The sequence below is a fragment of the Phasianus colchicus genome, chromosome 13 (genome assembly GCF_987193195.1).
Source record: "Phasianus colchicus chromosome 13, bPhaCol1.hap1.1, whole genome shotgun sequence".
NCBI lineage: Eukaryota > Metazoa > Chordata > Aves > Galliformes > Phasianidae > Phasianus > Phasianus colchicus.
The window spans coordinates 3,233,642-3,254,331 of NC_143448.1; the positions used below are offsets into that span (position 1 = coordinate 3,233,642).

General features: G+C 40.1%; 3 protein-coding genes across 11 annotated transcripts in view; 2 read left to right on the forward strand and 1 right to left on the reverse strand.

Moving 5' to 3' along the window:
* Nucleotides 1–75: 75 nt before the first annotated feature.
* Nucleotides 76–11,623, forward strand: LOC116243770 (uncharacterized). 6 transcript variants are annotated; one of them, XM_090149854.1, is made up of 8 exons: nt 76–348; nt 1,319–1,361; nt 1,604–1,731; nt 3,096–3,145; nt 3,408–4,131; nt 5,054–5,122; nt 6,595–6,722; nt 8,219–8,304. In XM_090149854.1, exons 1-4 carry the CDS (start codon nt 250–252, stop codon nt 3,141–3,143), a joined length of 318 nt encoding a protein of 105 aa, XP_090005980.1. In that variant the 5' UTR covers nt 76–249; the 3' UTR covers nt 3,144–3,145; nt 3,408–4,131; nt 5,054–5,122; nt 6,595–6,722; nt 8,219–8,304. The 6 variants fall into 6 exon arrangements, 2 of the variants coding, with proteins under 2 accessions (XP_090005980.1, XP_090005979.1); XR_016470840.1 differs by lacking the exon at nt 3,408–4,131 and adding an exon at nt 8,808–11,623 and having other exon boundaries at nt 119–348; nt 1,319–1,474; nt 8,219–8,305; XR_016470841.1 differs by lacking the exon at nt 76–348 and adding an exon at nt 8,808–11,623 and having other exon boundaries at nt 388–1,474; nt 3,326–3,544; nt 8,219–8,305.
* Nucleotides 8,184–19,941, reverse strand: LOC149916115 (uncharacterized). Of its 2 annotated transcripts, none has more exons than XM_090149852.1 (4): nt 19,807–19,941; nt 19,520–19,596; nt 18,881–18,994; nt 8,184–8,289 (listed from the first exon to the last, which is right to left on the reverse strand). In XM_090149852.1, the coding sequence occupies exons 1-4, from the start codon at nt 19,939–19,941 to the stop codon at nt 8,274–8,276; spliced, it is 342 nt and encodes a 113-aa protein (XP_090005978.1). In that variant the 3' UTR covers nt 8,184–8,273. The 2 variants fall into 2 exon arrangements, with proteins under 2 accessions (XP_090005978.1, XP_090005977.1); XM_090149851.1 differs by lacking the exon at nt 8,184–8,289 and adding an exon at nt 16,294–16,379.
* The window catches only part of SLC7A6 (solute carrier family 7 member 6), a 27,913-nt gene continuing 27,058 nt past the window's right edge, over nt 19,836–20,690 (forward strand). For 2 of the 3 annotated variants that reach the window (XM_031615167.2, XM_031615169.2), the window contains exon 1: nt 19,839–19,970. The gene's annotated coding sequence lies outside the window, so the exon portion shown is untranslated. Of the gene's footprint in view, nt 19,971–20,690 lie in introns of all 3 variants that reach the window. The other variant, XM_031615171.2, reaches the window with a different exon arrangement.

Consider the following 20,690-nt stretch of genomic DNA (forward strand, 5'->3'; position numbering starts at 1 on the left):
AAGCTCTCTGGGTCTCCCCTCCTGACAGCGAGTCCGAACTCTCCCCCAGGAGGCGCTGCTTCCCGCGGGTGCCGTGTCCCCATCATCAGATCCCTCCTTCAGAGCTCTGACTGTGAGGAAAAAAGCATCCATCTCATTTGTTACAGGCAGCTAATAAATCAGCCCGTGAAAACAGTCTGCAGGCACTAAGGAGTTACAGTGTCCTACCAGGAAATGTCTGCTGGCAGCCAATGGGAAGAGTGACAAACAATGCAGATGACTCATAGGTTCCAGCAGCAGATCAAAGCAGAGCAGTGCTGGGTATCTGCAGCAGCTTTGCTGTGTCCTTTTAAGCCTGCGTTTTCAAATGTAAGTTGATATTTGCTTCCATTTTCTTTTACTTGAGCGTTTGCATATTAGCTTAATCTAGAAGAGCTTCTCCCATCCTAAGAAAAACATCTTCATTATAAATTCATTTTTAAAAATGGAAACCTGAAATAAATGGTTTCTAGTAATCTCCCCCCTGTCCATCCCAACCTGTAGAAGATGGAAAAGTTGTCTGACACTTTTGGTGTTGTATTAAAAGGAACACAAGAACCGTTGGAGAAAATCATCTAAGAAAAACTGGTTTTGTGATGACTTCCAGTCATTAGCTCCCAGGCTTGTGAATCAGCAACACATGTATGAGAAACAGAAACTGAAATCTCAACTTAGAACAATAAGCTCCAGGTCTGTCGAAATCAACAGAATTTTGATAGAATTCCAATGAATTTCCAACTCAGCAGTACCACAAAAATAATCAGATTTTTAAAAACAAATACAAAACAACAAAAAAGTTGAAACTGCAGCTGTGTTTACTTCCTGTAGAAATGCCCAAGTGAATCTACAATTCAGTGCTTCCTGTACAAAAGGAAGTCACTGTCTGAAGTTAGACAGCAAAATCTTATTCTCATGACCAAAATAAAGCTTTGCTTTCTCTGTAAATACAGCATATTTGAATTCAGATATGCAATCCAACTGCAGCTGACCTTCAGTATGACATTCACTGCAGTAGTGCTGCTTATATCGTCTGAATTCAGCCTGACTGCTTTACGTCATGTTTTGACAATGTCCCATCAGATGTGCAAGGAAGATCTTAATTTCCTTTTATGTGTGGATCTCATGAAAGGCAGAAGGATACAAGCTTCTGGGGATGTGACATACTACTGGTTTTCTTAGTAGAATTGTACCAGTCTGCGTCTGACCTTGTGGTTCTCTCTCATTTCCACTGCCTGCGTTCCCCTTGATGGATGAAATTCCCTTTTCTAAACTGCCTCTCACCTTTGCTGCTTTTTACAAGGACTGGAAGTTGCTGCTTCAGGAAACAGCAAATGTCAGACACTGTAAGCCTGAATGCTTCCTTCCTGCCTTCTCTTGGGATTTTCCAGCATCATGGACTCATGGGGACAGCAACTGATGAGCTACATGTCCCTCTGCTCACTCATCCATGAGGCATGTAAGAGAAGTCATCTTCCGTGACAAAACTAAGGACAGGCTAAGCTAAAAGAGAACACCACGTAAATTATGGGCAGTAGTCACAGCCTGCTATTCAACTTCAGCACTGTAATTTTTGTTTACTGTCCAGATTATGGTCAAACCAACCAGAGGCAACAGCAGCTGAGGTCAGACCTGCAGAACTGCAATCAGAGGAAGTGCCAGGATGCAGTGTACCTCCCTCCTGAAAGACATGTTCATGTAAGGAGACACTTACAGGTGAGTGGGATTTCTAATCTTTGTTACACTCTATGATGTTGCTGAAATACATATGCTCAAAGACACTACAATAAAAATGCCAGATCTACCTAACACAGTTGGATAGTATTCTGCATAAGGTCAATTACAGCAGTGAGATAAATGGGAAACTCCTCGTATTGGTACTAGAGTATAGATTACTGTTCTCAAAGGTCAGATATAAATATTTATATAATTTTAGTTAAAAAAAAAATAGTTTAAACAGCAGCTGCCAAAGCATTTTTATACAAGTTTAGGAAACTAATTACTACAATTCATGTGGTTTCTAAGTGTGAACTGTTGTTAGACTTTGTTTCAGGAAGAAATGTCCACGATCAGGTGAAAATGAGGCTTTATCTCAACAGTATTCTTCTCAGGAGGTCAACGTGGAACCTGCTGGCACAATTTGCTGAGCCACTCAAATGCTCACACTTTTAACGTCAGGGTTTATACAAAGGTGGAACATTACCTGTCTGTTTTGGAACTGCCAAATACTTTTAGTTGCCTCAGTGAATGAGACAACCCCAGACTGCAACTGTCAGTAAGGACGTGAATCCTAGTGGGCATGGTGGAGATGGCTTGATAGTTGCATGAATATCCACGTTGCGTTAATGTTTTAGTAGAGGGTATTTAAGTAAAAGTAATGTCAGATTTTATGTGCAAATATAGCAGAAGAGGAGGTTCTTCCACAGTGCAGTACAGCAGGATGTGGGTACGTGGTCAAGTTTATCCTAGAATTGCTTCTTCCCCTACAGGTTTCTTTGTTCCTAACTTGCCCACAGCCTGCTTTCTCTCTTCCAGTAGACTCTTTGCTTCTACCTTTAATTTTCCAGGTTGATCAAATAATTGTATTTTACACCATCTGACCTGTGGGTTATACATATAGAGATAAGGTATCATTGGGATGCTTCCTAGGGTGTTAGAAAAGGAGGAATATATTTGGAGTGTCAGCAAAACTTGCTGAAGGTCACAGACATGCAGTGAATTAGAATCAAATTTTTGGAAGTTTTTTAACTGACTGATCTTCCTGTCAGTGCCTAATGTAATGTCCTGCTCATTCAGCTGCTATTTAAGTTACTTGCAAACAAAAATGATAGAGAAAGGAGAAAAGAAGGTTCCCAGGAGCAAATGTAGTTTATAACCTGAAATATAATTCTTACTGATTTTTTTATTTTAATTGAAAAATGAAGCTTAATAATGCAGGAAAAAAGAATCTTCTCAGATAAGAGTTTGGACAGACTTTGACATAGAAAAATCCTTTCTCAAACCAATAAACTTGTGCTTGGAAATGATGAGAAGATAAATATGGATCCCCAACTAACAAACATTTGTTTGTTGTTTTCCAGTTTTGGAGTACTATCTTGGGAGAACCTAAGCAGACAGAAACTTTGTAAAGGTATTTCTCTACTGCTTGTCTGATTTTACTGTGCCAATCATTTCCCTTACTGTAGGGAAATGCTAACATAAACAGCACAGACTATTCAAATGTCCCTTTGCCTTTTATTACGGCTAGAACACAGTTTGTAAAGCGTTGTGTAATTATTATTGTAATCTAAGAGCAATCCCCATTCTATAGAGGCAGACCCTGAGAAAGACTTCTCTGCTGTGGGCTGAGTTCTGCACGACACAGCTGACTGCAGGCCTCCTACATCTTGCAGGCTGAGAAGGACCTTCTAAAAGCACTACACAGAGCAAACCGTGTTGGTATTCGCACTGCTTTCACTTCCAGCTGCCATCTGGTGGCCGCCCAACGTAACTTCTCCTATCCACAACAGGACTGATATTCCTACAAGGTGTAAGGCTTTGTATAAAACTGTGTGTTTAGGTTACATCCACAATAATTACACATATACCCGAGGTATCTGTGCATGTACTTTACGGTGCTTATGTAGCTATTCATTTGTGACTTATTGTTTGGAGCAAGTTATTTATCTTGAAATGGCCTGCTGCAATAAGTAGACATGGTCATTGTTAAAGGCTAGCGCATCTGCTAACAAGTGTGTTAACACTTCTAGTTTTGCCTTTAAAAGCAGTCTTTGTTTTAATATACATGAAATAACTTACGCTGAATATCATATAAGAGTTCTGAAGTCTCAACTGATTCAAAAAGAAAATCAAAGGATGTGTGAGGTAGAAGCTACTTAAACTGATTTAATCCAGTTCATCCAGCTGTTCAACACAATAGCACAGTTAATACCCAATAACATATTTTGTATAGTTGCAACATATTGATGCCTAAACATATATAAAATTCGATTTGCAATGTGGTATTTAAAATGCTTTATTCCTCCTGCAGAATGTGTAGAATTCTAAATGGATTTTTTTACTAGTATAAATAAGGAAGCAAACTCTACTGCAAACTACAATCTGATACACACAAAGGTTTGTGCAATCTTAAGTCTGCTGCCATACAAGGACATTACTGGATTCTTTGATTTTCATGGTATGAAAGCAGGAAAACTTTTGTCTTTATTGCTTTTCTGGATATGCTAAAGAGCTGGAGAGTGCCCTTTGGCACTTCAAGTCCATTTAAGAAAGTGAAAAAAACCTGTGAAGTTTTCTGGCTGGTCTTCTCTAGAAACCATCTCAACTGCTACCCAAAGTTATAGAAATCAGTGTCTTTCCAGTCACCAGCTGTAATCAGACTGGGAAATGCAAGTGAGTGAGAGCAAGTATCAGCCTCAAGTAGAACAAGCTAGGTCTAGAACCAAGGCTAATGTTCTTGTATGTACTGATTAGAAGATATTCATTCCAAAACCTAAACAGTGTTTGGATGGATATTATGTCCAAAATGACTGTGACAAAGGTACTGGAGATCCTTGAGAACTGATTCCTTTGTAAGTGTAGAAGGGTAAAGAGTAAATCCACTGCAGATGTACCTTAGTTTTCCCCACCTTGTACAAGTACCAAACACATTCTTTTTGCAGACATAATTTGGTACACTAAACACAGGATGCTCCTGCCACTTGCATGCTTGAAAGACAACATGTTATAGCAAGCCCAGCATACATTTCTCAGTACAGGGCTATGCTCACCTTCTCCTGCATAATTCAAAACTGGATTTTAAATTGGAAGCTGGAGAAAGAGTAATAGGGTAGGCTTGAGTCAGATTCTACACCCACTAACGTGTTAAAATGCAAAGTTGTTCTATGCAATTCATTATCACTACGTATCAGCATACTCGAGTATTATATATACCGTCACCATAAAATGTCGGTGTCAGTATTCTAGCTCCTGACAAATGCGAATTGAGCAAACATTCTGTTATTCTTACTAGTGTTCCTGTGCTATTTTTTTTTTCCAGGAGATAGCACTTAATGCATGCAAAGGTTCAGAAGTATTCATACTGTAGACAGGCATACACAATTCAGAGGTGAGTATGTTGCATGTTTTTGAGAGTCTTACAAAAGTATTTCCTAAGCTTCTTGACTCTCTTACCAGTGCTGACATTGCATAATAAAACACTTCAGAGCAAAATGTCCCAAACTGTTTTTTGTGTCCCTAACAAGGTCAACTATATTCAGTTAACCAACAGAACCTTGTTTTACCTTCCTACAGGCAGCAGACTGCTGCTCCTGCAAAAACACCCTCTGCCTAGAAGTCACTTTGAACCTCTCCTTGAGAAGGCCTTAATGCAATGGCAAAATCTAGACTTTCTTGTGTGTTTTTCTTTTTTTCCCTAAAATGTCAGCTGGGAAAAAAGCATCTATAAGTCATTTTCTTAAACAGCAAGGACAACTGTTTTGTGATTACTCAACAACACTGTTAAGTCTCATTTTCAAAGTGATGTTGGAACTTGTTGCAGGCCTGCTCATGTCAAAAGAACTGAAGATTGTTTACCTAGATAAGAGCTAACTTTATACTGAACAACTCATTTTTTACTGACACCATGGCTGCTGGCAGCACAGGCTGCAGAAACAATCTGGGACAGCAGTAAAAACTAGGACAGGTAGCCTACAGGTCTGTGCTGCCACAGCAACAGAGGCAACTAGGTGAAGTTGAATTAAGCGAGTCTAAAGGCTCAACAGTTGCACACTCACCCCCTTACCAGCACTGATACAGCCTTAGTTTCCAAGACAAAGCTGCTTAGAAAAGGGTTTGGAAGAAAGTTTTCAAGATAGTTCTTCTCTATTTTCTATTTTTTTCAGGTCATCTGTTCTGTCAAATAATGACAGAGAAAATCCCTCTTGTAGTGCCAAACTTGTCAACTATTCTATTTGATAGCAGTATGAATAATGCAGGAAGAGAAAATATTCTTGAGATGGTTCTGGCAAATTCTATCCCACAGAACACAACAAAGAAAGGTCTCTACCTTGAAACATATTCAGCTCCAGCTATTCCAAGAAAAGGATAAATATTACTATAGTGCTACATGTACATGTTTTCCAAGTACAAGCGTCTGTTCTCAAGAGCTTTGCTCTCTGTGGTGTCATCCACAGCATGAGCTGACTATAGAAATGCTTTTTCTGTATTCCTCATGCCTTTGGAAATAAATATCAAGCCACAGGGAATTGACTAACTTATAATAACATCTGCATTTCCAAGCATTTAGTTCTGACCAACTGCTGCCAGATTTAGAATAGAATTTTCTGTAACTTAAGAAACAAATTCCTACAGAATTCCTGAAAAACATGAAAGCACACAGCAGTATATGCCAAAATCTTCCTAGGAATAGTGACCTATTAACAAGTGCCCAAAGAACAGCTAGTAATTAAAAAGGAGTTCTCCAATCAGTTTTAACTTTATTATCAACTGCAGAGGACTGGAATGAAACATTATATTCTGTTGCTGTTCCATTTACAGGTCTCATTTCACTCCTTTTAAACTTTCTTTTTTTCTTCCTAGATTACCCAGGCTCTGACAGTAGAAGACCATTTTGTACTCTTCCCTGCAAAGAAAACAGTTAGCATTAGGACTCACCTCTGGCACTTCAGCACAGATCACAAACTATGCACCTTGAAAACCAGCAACAGGTAAGACTCAATTTCCAGTTCCGGAGGGCAGTGTTCTCCCAGATCCCACATTGTAGTTTTAAGCTACAAAAGTAGCTACTCACTATTGAAAATGGTGACGAGAAGGGAGAACCACTTGTTTCCACAGATTTCCTACTAACATGAAAACTGCTTCTGACTTGTGAAGCCTGCCTCTATCTGTAGGTGAAAAGCTCAGTTTCCTGTTTTTTTTTTTTTTTCTTATTATTTTTGCTGGTTGGTTTCAAACTGGCATATGGTAACTCCTTCATCTGGCTGGCCATCCTTTTCAATTTATTACTGAGTGATGGCATGATTTAAGCATAAAACAGCTGACCCATTCATGCAGGAAACTCAAAACTCTGCTGTCAACACTCAGAAATCAGAATGACAGAGGCACAATCTCCAAAGTAACAATGGTCTTTGGCTATTAATTTTCTCTTGGTGTATGGTACTTATTGTACAGTAAAATCCCTAATGGCAGTACTAAGTATTCAAATAAGCACAAGCCTAATTTGTTTTGTGAAGAGGCAGAACCCAGTGCTCTTGTTCATTTTATCAGTAGTGTTAGTGTGTTTTTTTTGTTTCTTTCTTTTGTTGGCCTTTGATATAAATATCACATATTGAAGTTCCTGTTTCCACAGCACATTTCAAATAGTTCCACAATCCTGAGTTCCCTGTTAGCTGCCCTGCTACTAGGTACAGGACAACATTGTTTATTTGTGTAGAGTCCAAAAGTTTTGGACAAGGTTTGATCCAATTGGTGAGATGAATAAATTGGGCCAGACTGAAAAATTTCTTCCTCTTGAACAATCCAAAGACTTTTGAAACACTTTTTTTTCTTTACTATCATGGAATAATCATGGAATCATTTGAGTTGGAAGGGACAAAGCAGCCGTTGCATAGGTTTCCCTCCTGAGATATCCTGCTGCTGTGATTTTTTTTTGAGGTTTGTTAACTGAAATTGTAATGACAATTATTCACTTTCCTCTGTCATAACCTGTTGACTGAAGTCAGTCTCTCCTGCAGACCACAGTTTTATTCCTCTCATGGAAAAAAGCCAGCTGGATTAAAAGATCACATCCAGCCACTGCTTGCAGGAATCACCAAGATTGGTACAACAAATTCTAGTTTTGGACCTCAGAGGGAAGGAGTGCAATGTGCAAGATGGTGAATATTATTCAAGTCAGATGACACCTTATTTCCTTGACTTTAGAAGACAGGGAAACAGATTATGAGTTTTTGGGAAAGGAAAAACAGCTGTTATTACATCTTTCCAGCTAAGCGAATTAAGAAATATTTCTTATACAGGACCTTAAGTCTTAGAAATTTTACATTATGCATATAAATTATTTTATTTTTACTTGCAAACAGTCATATGGCCTTAAAAAAAAAAAAGACAGTGATAGCAGCACTTTGGAGAGGTAGGCTTAAAGTGTTTGGTAAATGGAAAAACATTATTACCTTATATCCATGTTGTTCTCTGTGTATGTCTGCAGCTCAGTGTGAAGTCAAACCAGGAAGAAGAGATCTCACGCTGATCGTTTTTTGAAATCATGGTTCTGCTGACCTGCAAAGGAAAAATAGTAAGATTACCTTTGTTATAATGAAAGTGAGGTTATAGAAATGCTGGGTTTTCAAGTCACAGTGGGATTCCTTCAAGAGGCAAAGCACTGAAATAACATGAGAAAGTTCACTAAACAATCTAGAAGGATTTCAGACACAAGACCTATATTCTGCTTCTCTGCATTGCATTTGTTCTCTGCAGTTTCAAACTGCATGCTGTCATTTGGCATGCTATAATATTAGATTTAGCAGTGATGTGTTTTCTAGGCACAGGTGAAATAAGAAAATTGTTAATTCACATACTACAACATTGCTAGAATCATAAACTTCAGTGAGAAATTGCTTTCATATACATTCATTAAGCTTTTAGACTGCCTTGAGATAAAACAGTGTTACAATCTAAATCAGTATAAGAATGTGTTGAAAATGGTTTTGCCAATTAAAGGCTGACTCTGCTGTTTTTTGTGGTTGTTTTTTTGTGGTTTTGTTTACTGGCATTTTGTTTTTTATCTGCACTTTAAGTGGGATCCTTCAACAGACCAGAATTGCTGATGTGGAAGAGAACCACTGACATGGTGTTGTGCTTGTATGGAAGGATCAGATAACCAGAGTAAAACAGATCATCATTTATTTGTGGGAATTATTTATAGAATTTTATGAAGGAATCCTTGATTATTGAAACTTAATTACCAACTTTCAGAAATGATTCTGTTCCATTCTGCTACTGAACATTTTTATAACTCTGATGTACCAGCTGGTGGACCATGTTAATCTGTCATTATTATTATTAATAATATTATTTTTGACATAAAAACAGTTTTGGCTCTCACTTTTCTTGAAACAGCTTCTTAGATGAGAATTTCATTTGAAGCCAGACTTCTCCCAGTCTTAATTGTTAATTAGGGAACTGGCACAGAACAAGTGGGAGCAGAAGTTATCTGCTTTTAGACAGACTTTGTTCTTGTATTTGGCTTTCCAACTTAAGTATCTGTAATAGGATGTGATCTTACAGAGTTGCTGATCCATTACCATTGTGTTTACCCAGATTTTTGTCAAGATAATCCAAGAAGACAGTTAGTAACCAATTATAAAACACAGGCAAATCTGTTATTTCATGTTCAAATGAGCCTGAGTTTAATTCTTTAAGTATGTTATTTAATAATTAACTCTAACTCATAATCAGATTTTTTTGACACCTACTCAACTGAAATCAGTGCACGAGTTGAGGTTTTGTATGGATACCTTGGCTAAAAGCATTGTCATAAACTAACTGGGCCACTGCCAAAACCTTGTTATTAACAAACTTAAACTAAAGCAGGCTTATGCCCCAATGTAGGCAAATGCAAAGACTTCCTCATAAACCTCTTGTGCGATACAAGCATTTAAACTTTGGGTTTGTTGACAGTTGCAGCTCTTGGGAATCTTTCTGTGATGTGATATTTTAGAGAGAGATGCTTTTTGATTGAAATGAAGCTGCTTCTGATATGAAAAGTTTTGATGCAGAACAGGGATGCGGTGACCTGAAATAAGCATTCATTTTGTCATACCAAACATGCACACTCTTAAGAGGCCACAGTAAGTTGGCGATGTAATAAAGACATCGATGTAGATATGTTGATCACTGTTGTGAAATAGCAAACTGCTTAAAGCTTAAGTGTATTTTGTTACACTTGTATGCCAACCACGTTCATTAAAAAAGATTTCTATTGTCCTTATCCCTCTTTTCCGTAGTTCTTTTTATATCACAAAATGTAGAATTAGCAACACTGAGCAAGAGCTCTACAGATCTATTAAAGGAAAATACCAGAAGTTGGCAGGTTTTTTTCTATTTCTTTTTGTATTTCTTTTTCCTTGACTTTATCAGTATGTATTCTTCTTCTTGGAGCTGCTCACAGCCATCTTTTGCTGACTCGTACAAAGAGGACCATCCCTTGCCCCTTGCTCCTTTCTGCTATCTATACAGCACTCTTATCTCAGCTGGGATACTTCCTGTAATGAAAGAACTCCTGCACTAGAATTTTTTGAAGTTAATTTGTAGACAATTAATCTGAGGTGCTGGAATGGAGCTTCTGAGAGATTAGTCTTTCCAGTAGAGAACAAAACAAAGCTATAAATACCACTCAATAGTTGTCGCCAACATGTATCAAAATAGTCCCAGACAACAGAGGAAGACAAGTGCATGCTCACAGAGTACTCATTTCCAAAACTTTAAAAATAATGCATTAATGGACTAATAGTGTACACAAAAGAATTTTTACACTGATTAGTCAAAAATGTAGAGCTGGGTAGTTGGATTTGATGACCTTTAAGAGTCCCTTCCAAATGATTATATGGTTCTGTAATTACACAAGCTGAAGCTAACCAAACCTTAAATATTTACATGATATCATTTCAATTCTGCATGATCTTGCAAACACTTTCATGCTACCGCAGCTTCAGTCACTTGTGCTATCCACGTGAGGTTATGTACATATATAAATACTTGTGGGACTGGTTTGTTAGGAAAAGACCTAGCCATCTTCAAGGCTGGCATAGAGAATTCAAGTTTCTTCACTGCCAATTATTTGATAATGATGACATACATCCATTAAGTACGCTTTCCCCTAGCAAGTGCTTTCCCCTTTTCCTAAGACTGTTGCTTTTTTTTTTTTTTTTTTCATGCATGAAAAACACTTTTTTCCTTCTTTTTCTCCTACCCTCTCTGCCTCCTTTGTAAAATATTATTCTGGAGCTCAAAAGCACTTAGTGGAGTTTCTGGTTTTTTTCTTCATCAAAAGAAATAAACCCCTGCTTCCCTCACTTGGCACAGCCTTTAGTGAGGATATGGTTGACTTGACAGCTGGTATGTCAGCAAAGTTAAACAAAACTCATGGATTTTGAAGGTAAGTTCACCATAAATTAAGCTGCCTGATGAGGTCTGCAGAGAACATATTTAATGAGTTGTGTTATATTAAAGGTGCAGTGTAGCTGCAAGAGTATGTTAACTGTAAATGCGGTGTGTGTTTAAAAAAATGGGCTGCTGATCACTGAAGAACTGCATTTTTCTTAATCCCAGTGTGAGAAAAATGGTGGATAAGAAGTTCAGACGTAATACTTCTGGTTCTTGTGTTGATAGGAAATAATTTGTGATGGGTATTTTGCTGTTTCCTGCCTTTATTTCTCTTCTTCCAAAGATACATCCCAGGTAATATTTAGAGATCTTTATCCCCAAACTGCAGTCTGCACAGGTCATTACAGTTGGCTTTTCTTGTTCCACAGAAGTAAGAGATGCAGAGGACAAGAGGTAATGGCCTTAAGTTGTGCCATGGGAGATTCAGGTTGGATATTAGGAAAAGGAATGTGGGCATGGGGGGGTGGGCTGGGTTTGGACTTAGTGGTCTTAGAGGTCTTTTCCAACCTTCTTAATGATTTATGGTCAGTTGAAGGAACTGTGTACTCTTCCAACCAGGCTGAATTAAATGGCAGTCAGTGATTTAGAATAAAAACTTCACTCTTTGAAATATGATAACCTTCCACAGTATTTCGACACATTTCCAACTGTTGGTCTTGAACTTTCCACATAGCAACAATACCCACATGAGCAGAAAACACAGCTGAGTTTTCCCGTCAGAAGTAATCTGGCAGTACTCCAGAAAGGTCTGTACAATTTGTTCGTTCTTTAGGTTTCAGAGAAAAGTGCTTGTATGAGTTAACAGAATGACTACCAAAATTATATCTCCTTTTCCTTTATTGACTAAAAAAGGCTTTATATATATATATATATATATATATATATATTTTTTTTTTTTTTCCAGTTAGAAAATTCAGTAAAATGTTACCTGCGGTGGGAGAGGGTGTAAGGGTAGGCACTGAACTACCTATTGTTTTCTATTCTATGCTGGCAACATTTTAGCTGCAAAACAGTATTCAGCCCTAAGCACGCACTGAGGAGAACCCAGAAGAGAAGGGCTGGTAAGAGTGAGGAAACCTGACAAGTAAGGGCAAGTTGATAAAATGGTGTTTGTTTGGTCTAGCAAAGCTGAGGCGAAGGAAGATAGAACAGTCTGGAACAGAGGTAGTGAACATCCAGTGATGAAAACAGTCTGGCACCAACCAGTTGTCTGCCCTTTATGACAAAGGAGTAGCGCTCAGGCAGGTGTTCAGAAGACATAAAAGACAACCTTCCTCCCCTCCCACAGCCAGAGCAGAGCATATTCACAGACCATTTTCTACCCAAACAGGAGAGCTTCAGCAGACTAAATTAACTTAAACAGCAGTGATCTGCTAAGCATTTTCCCTCCATGTGCCCATTAGGTATCTCAGGATCTGCTTATGCAAACTACAAATCACATGCTTAACTAAGATGATTTAGGGGAGAAGTGAATGTCTTTTTGCTGAATGAATATAAATAACTGCACTGTAACTTAAGCAGTATTTACTTCTACTAGCTACAGGCTAGCTATGAAGTCATGCCTGTTTGCAACTCAGCTATCTGGAAGACAGAATAGAGAACATCCTCAGTTTTCTCTTTATTGGCTATTGGGTAGGATGGGGGGAGAATTCTCAACATTAAAATATTTTCCTCTCTCTTTTTTGTGTGAACTCATAGAAGAATCAAGAAAAAGTGACTATGTACTAGGTTACAATGCAAATGAAATCATAGGAAAAAAAAAAAAAAGAATACACGATTTGTGTTGAACTGGTAAGACCTCACACAGTAATATGATTGTTTTCCAAGGGACTGCATGTCTTAGACAAGTTGCCCTTGTCTAAGTATACCGTATACTATACCCTGAATGAGACAATCTATAGCCAAAGTACTTCAGCTCAGGGAAGCTTCCAAAAAGAGAGTAAATACTTCTGTCTTCTTCCTTCTGGTCTGACTTGTGGAGCTGGTTCAAATGCAGTCCTCACAGCTCCAGCTAAGACCTGTTCTTTCAGCTAAAATCAATTGTATCCTGGAATTCAAGGCTATGGGTAAATTTATTTTACAGAAACCTCTCACTTAGGTATAGAATTAACTAAATAGAATTAAATATTTAAGAGAAGGGAAATACCAATGCTGGTTTAAATTATCATGTATTTAAATTATCATGTATTTCAAACCCAAAATTTGATAGTCTGTGGTTTTGTTTTTCTGTATGAAAAAAAGTAATGGGGCAAAAGTTTGAAAAGCTCAGCTACTATACTTTGCTTTAGTGTGTTTAATAAGGATGTCAGGGCTATTCCATTATTTGTATGTCAGTACAGGGATTTTTTGCTCCCCTAAGGCTTATTTTTTTTTTTCTTGTTCTTTTAATCCAGTCACAACTCTTGTTCTCTCTGCCCTAACTGGCCACCTGGAAGTGAGAGCTGTCATTTCTTGCCAGGTGTTCCATATGGTTGTCTTCAGTAGCAAGAGAAGATGCATGCAGAGCCAGTGGGCCTTTTTTGTTGGCCAAAGGAAGGCTTTTTAAAGAAAAAAAAAATACAATTACTTGTATCTCACAGCTGTAATTTTACTGTACAGGATACAGTAGATTCAGCTGCAAGAGCACACACAGCAGCTGGCTTCTGCCTGTTTCAGTCAACCACTGAATGTAAATCTGTCTTTGATTTTTATTCTAATGAAAAAGATAAAGGGTAAGTATAACGTGCATTATTCCAGCATCCAATAACCCAGAAGAACAATTTCTCCAATAATAAAACACTTCAGTAATAAACTGCAATAAGGACAAACATAGAGTTGTTCTTGTAACATGGCACTGAGCAACCCACACAATCGATCTCCTGAAGTGTGAGGTGAGGACACGTACAGGGCTCTAGCCATGAAGTCTGTTGCGTGCAATGACACTGATGACCCATTTTAACAATTAACCTGGCTGCCTCCTACAGTTTCAATGTAAGCTGATGTCTTCCAAGTTTCTCCCAATAGTGACACTGAGGTAAAAATATCTGCCTGACCTCCACAGGCAGTAATGTGACACCAAAAGCGGGAAGGTTTGATCTCCTTCATCGTGCAGCCTCAGCTCTGCCATAGAAGCCCAAGCGATCGCTCTCACTTCACTTACTCTTACACATCCATATGAAAATAAAGACATCAGTGTCACCAATGGTGCATTATCAGCACTCTATCTCTCATTAAATCAACATTACTGGTATTCAGGATGCTCTAAGTTTGTGGGATTTAAGCTGTGGAAAATAATACTGAAAAAAAAAGAGCAGTAAAGTGTAAAAAGTAACCATTTTCTTCTGGAACTAGAATATAAGGACATGCAGCACAGCTCTGATTCTTTTCAGAAGTTTGATTTACAGCAATTCACAGTATGTGATTGGGAGGCTGAAAAGGCTTTTCATAGTTGTGGGGATCTTGCATAACTCAGGAAACTCTGGGTAGTTCTTAATTAGTCCACTACGATTTGCTCTGTGGGACAATATGCATCAAATAATCAAGAGCCAAGTGTGGAACAAAGGAGCAAAGTGCAAAATACACACAAATAGACTGCTGAGAAATCATTTCTGTTAGCAGAGCCAACCATAATTTTAACTTTAGGGCTGAATACCTTCTAATTCTGGAAAAGAACAAATCAGAAATTGGAACAACTGTGCTGGCAGACAAAAGACTAAACCCATTAACAGGGCTATCCTATTGATTGCAAAGGCAAATGGACTGGCAATAAATCCTCCTGTGCTACAACAAAATGCAATTCCCCTAATCTTCAGGACTCTTTTAATGCTAAAATGGTTTGCATCTCAATTCTTACGGCTTGCTTTTAAATATCAAGGCATATTCTGAAAATCTTGCTTATGGGGCATGCAGTCTTGGACAAGAGACCTGATCTCATCTTTGTGAAACAACATTGTTTTGATTACTTTACAAAGAATGCCTATGCTATGTAAACTCATGAATTAGACCTTATATAATAGTCCCAAGTTCTAAATATTCAAAGCAGTGTTTACTACTCCATTCACTTCTGCTTATACGTAAAATGTATTAATTCAGGCCAGTATGCAAAGGCATAACATCTGGTTTGCCCACATTGTGTGGGAATCTATACAGAAAGGTCTCTGGGTTTACATTTGGGAAAACTTCACTTTTAAACACAGCCTAAATTTGGAGCAAATCTAACTAGCTGATCCTGAAGGAGGATTCTGAAAAGTCTTGGCAATAAAGGCTTTCCTTATGATCAGTTCAGTCAAAAATTGTTACTGCTGCCCAGAAGTATGCTACATACATGCTAGAAGCGTGCTGTTTTAAGTTCTTTACATAACATGAAAGGGAATTCTTTTATAAATGTATAAAATTATTTCATTACACAAACCTTACAGAATAATTCAGTAATTAGGAGAAAAGTAATACTGAAAGCAAAGATGCATCAGTGGGGTCAGAACTGATGGAGCCATACTGTAGAACAGGGAATTAATGCAAAGTAGCTCTGCTAAGGAACATCTGGTAGAATTTTAATTGCAAAGTCTGTGCTCAGCATGGTAACACAAACAAAGTGATGACATTGGCTTCAGCCTCTGGTAGCAAGCTGCCTGCTAATAGGCTATCAGTGTAACCACTACTGAGCATTAGGAGACTCCTCTAAGCTTCCAGACTCCTTTTAACAAGAGAGATAGGCAGATATTGCAAGGGAAGAAGGTACATCTGAAAAGGATTGATGGCAACACAATGGAATTTGTAACATAAAGGAATTTTGCTGTTTGAAGAAAGACCGAACACACAAATTAGAAGAGTGAGAGTTGTGTAATATGAAAACAACAACAAAACATGCAACAGATGTCTTCAAACTCACATCCAAAAGGAATGTATCTAAATACAACTGGGCTATAAATACTACTACTCTTGGGCCCTAAATCAAGAAAAAAAATATTTATTTCTCAGAAACATTTTTTACTGGTAGAAATCCTCCTTACCGTGTTTTTTTTATATATAATCTTTTTTACTGGCCTTCAAAACAGACAAGGACAAATAGCTTTATCTTTAAAAATCCTTGCAGCTTTTTAATTCCTGGCGAGACAGTGATTGCAAGTCCTGTGCTGTTTTGCAAGCAAGTGAAGCCAGTGATTCATTCCCTCACATCAGCACACAGCCAGAGCCTTATGAAGGTAATTCAGTACAGGTAAGACAACCTGCAACAAAGGACAGGGTCTCTGAGCTGAATGTTTTACTTGTCTTAATGTCAACCTGTTTCTTCAAAAATAAGGTCATTTTTTTCCAAACAATGAAGATTTGACCAGGGAAGACAGGAAATATTGCACATTCCACTTATAATAGAGAAGATTAGAGTAGGAAACAGTAAAATGAAAATAGCTTGGGGCATTAATCAAAAGAATGCTGAATGAATACTAGAATCCTTTTGTCTGATTATTTATATATATTTTTTTCCTGTTTCTTTTTTCTCCTAGCAAGGTTTATTGGTAACACTTAAAAAATTGTCCATACTCAGAAGATATCCATCTCTACTTTTACCTTGCAGCATGGACAGCACCGAAGACAAAGAGCTTGTAACCACATGCAACAATGATGTGTATGTGTAACAAATAATAATAATAATAAAGTAACTTAAATAAGCAATAAAATTTTGATGAGAGCAGGTGAGGCAGTGAAAAGGACCAGACAGTTGACAGGTAACAGAAGCAGGCAGATGATAAAATGAAAAGATGAAGTGCTGATGCTTACATTACAATCTATCTTAAAAACTTGCAGTGGAGAGGAACTAAGTTTTCCATAAAAGAAGGCCTAATCTTAAAAATATGTAAATAAGAGTACAGTTGTACAAGACCAAGCCATCTCTATGATTCTGGTGCTTAGAGGGACATTTTCCATTCACCTCTGCCACTTCCTTTTTTCTCCGCTACTAGCATGTTCCATATTTGCATTTTGATTATGATAGCAAAAAAACCCCTAACCCAATTAAGTATTTTTTTGCCAGATTACAGAGCAAAATTGCCTCACCAAGGGGGTCAGATAAGCACTGGAGCCAGTCAAATGCTGAGAGCCAATGAAACAGCGTAGGAGGAGGCATGCTGCTGTGAGCAGTGAGATATATTTAGAAGCCTAAATTTAGACATTTTGTTTAATTGCCTAGCATTTTGGTGCTTGTAGTCACTCTCATTTGTAAGTAATAATCTCTGTTTCAAACAGCTACAGCAAAAGTCTGTATGACAGAAAAGATTGAAGTGGCAAAGGGTCTAATTTGTTTTTGTAAACAAAGTCACTCAACTTTAACCAAATAAAAGAAACAAAGGGACTTAAACTCATTTTTTGAACTGTTTCTGCAGAGTATGTGGTTGACTCTGGGCTGTTTCGGACGGTGAAGTTTGAAAAAAGAATGCCTGCTTTTAGGGCTCACAAACACTGTCATTTCCTGGGTTTTGGTCAAAGCCACAGAATGACTGTCACACAAATCATTGTATGAGCCCTAAAGATAGCTCATTTCAAAAGAAGCACAGATGTGGTCCCACGTTCTCATTTTGTACAGCAAATCTTCAAAAGGGACCAACATAAACCCTCAAATGTATGGTTGGAAGCATCATCTTCATGACAGTTAATGGCCTTCCTTACTAGCAATGAGTACTTCCTACGGATACACACTGTGCAGTGTTGACCTTTAAGGAGCTCAGTACGTGCTCTTTTTTTCCCTGAGTGAAGTGCATGAGCAATACACTTTGGGTGGACTTACATGGCAAGTGCTTAAACTCATCCTACACTCCAGGATTAACTTGCTAACAAGCACAAAGCTGATAAGCAGGCTCCAGATTCACTGAGATTAAACAGCAGTTTTTACCTCAGCTCTGTTATGCTCCAAAACCATTTCCTGTATATTTGGCTTTCTTTAGTATGATGTCAGTTCAGTTTTGGTCTGTTTAGGAGTATTTAACTTGTTTATTCTTCAATCTTTTTTTTTTTTTTTTTAGTTGAATTATATTTCCTAAGTTGTATTAAAGTGGAAATATACAAAATAGCAGATTTGCTAAAACTGCAGGAGTACTTGCACGAGTCTACCCTTAGGATGATGCCCTAAATGGGTCCCTCACAGTAACATCTACAGTTTTACAAGTTTTCAGAATTCAGAGGGTGAACTTCTATTTTGAAATTCTCAAATAGGCATTTTTTCCAATAAATATTTTTTCAAAATCATAAAATAAAATGTCCTCCTCTGTACTGACACCATATGTGCAAAGGTTTGATTTTGATGTCTCTTCAGCTCTCATCTATTATGCGTTCCTAAAGGCAATGTTCTAATTTCCTGACATTTTATGAGTGCATTTCTTGGAAGAGTGAGTCTTGTCTCCAGTAAATTCAATTTACGAGGGAGCTTCCAAGGCAGTCTAGCACCGACTGAAATCAGCAGCATCTGCATCACACAGTCCATTTTTTTATTAATGTGTGAGACTGACTTAAAGTATGTTTACCTGAAAATGCTGTTAGGGTTATAAACAGAGCACTGTGGATATTTGTAATTAGTGACTAAACACTATTTCTATCTACCAGCCAGTCTCTGGGTCATATTATCTTTCTAAGTGCAATTACAACTTCATACTGTACAAAATGTAGCTCTATTCCAGGAATGACTTCTATGCCTTTTTCTTTTCTGTATAAGTCGATTGGAAACAACTAATACAGTTACCAGGCAGGGCTGCTGAGATCCAGAAGACAACAGTCAGGCATTGCTTGCTGCTTTATGACACTACTGGTAGCTTTAGGAGGCAACGGATTCGGTGTGGCTGTACTTGCACAAGACCTAAAACCAACAAAAGCCAAACAAAGGGCTGAAACAGAGGTGGTGATGACAGAGCTGACATTATCAAACCGCTTCAGATTACAGCCTCCGAATGACTGTTTGTTTGGCCACAGCTCTATGCAGTCTGGAAATGAACCCCAATGGAGCGACCAGGAAGCTTCTCCCAGTTTGTGTACATAAGCAGCCAACTAAAAAAAGACTCCAATCATTGTTGCCCAGACACAATGTAAGGAGTAGCTGGAGAGATGTATGAGGGCAACAGTGGCCTTGTGTGCGAATAATGGAAAAAAACACCAAGATCTGAGACCAAGTGGCATGGCAACTGGGAACGTGCACCTCATGGTGGCAGAACCATTGGGTATTTCGAGTTGGAAAGAACCCATAAAGATCACCGAGCCCAACTGTACGTGGGAATTACCACACTCATTTTGCCTTTCCCAGTCCTTCTATAGCCTCATAATTTTTATTTGGCTGTAAAGCTCTTATCACAGTGTATCCTATGGAGAAGTCCTCCCTCTGGCTCACCTGCTGGGGCTGCACATAACAGCCGGCGAGACAAAGCCTGTCCCTCTGCTGTCTGGGCCCTGACCTCTGTGAGGGAGCTGGAAGCAGAACGAGGAGGTGGGGAGGGGGCCGAAGCAGCCGCCCGCGCGAGGCGCCATGTCCCCACAGGGGCTGCGGGCGGTAATTGCCCTCCGCCGTCACAGCGCTGAGGCGGGAACGGCGCCGGCAGCGCCCAGCTCCGTCTCGCGCCTGAGGGAAGGATGGGTCCCGGCCTCATTTGGAGCTGGGGCGTGGCGGGCTGGGCTTACCCGGCGGGGCCGGGCGAGAGCTCGGGCCCCGCGGCTGTTTCCTGCTGAGGGAGGGGCGGATCGTGACGGGCGCGGGGCTGCGAGGCTGCGAGGCGGAGCGGCCGCCATCGTGCGCGCGCGGTAAGGACCGAGCATCACCGAGCGCGGAGCCGGCGGGAGCGGAGGTAAGGCGGGCAGCCGCGCTGGTACGGCCGCCCGGAGCCGCGGTGCGGGGCCGGCCAGGGCGGCGGGGCGGGGTCCTCTCCGCAGCACCCGGTGCCGCCGCAGGTGCGGGAGCCGCGCGGGTTTGTCTCCGGGGCGCTGAGGGGCCGCGCTCGGCCCGCCCGACTCCCGCCTCCGCCCTGAGGCGCTGAGGCGCGCGGCGGCCGCCGCGGCTGCAGCCGGCGCTGCCCGAAGGGCGCGGAACGGCGCTGAGTTTGGCTCCTCAGGGGGAGAGCAGCCGCCCCAGCAGCGCCGTCCTCGCGCTTCCCGTGTCGGCTGGGCGTTGCGCGGGGCGTTGTGACGGCGCGCTGAGCCGTGGCCGCGCTGCGACCCCAGCGCCGCGGGGCTGAGCCGCGTTAGCGTTGTACACCGCGTTGCTGCGGCTGCCGTGGCCTCTGCGCCGAGCGCTGCAGCCGTGTTTGTCCAGACGTCCCCTCCTAGCAGCTGCCCCGCGCCCTCCCGGCCCGGTTCCTGGCTGAGGGCGGTCTGCCGGGAACTCGGGAGTTGCTTTGAGTTTCTAGGGGAATAAATGGGAAGCGTGAGCAATGCAGAGCCGTAGTGCTACGGTGACGCGTTGTTTTCCACTCGTAGCTGGCTCCGCTAGGGTGGCTGGGTTTGAAATCTGCTCCTGAGATAGGTCTGTACGGGATGGGTATAAAATTTGCCAAGCTGCTTGTGAGCAG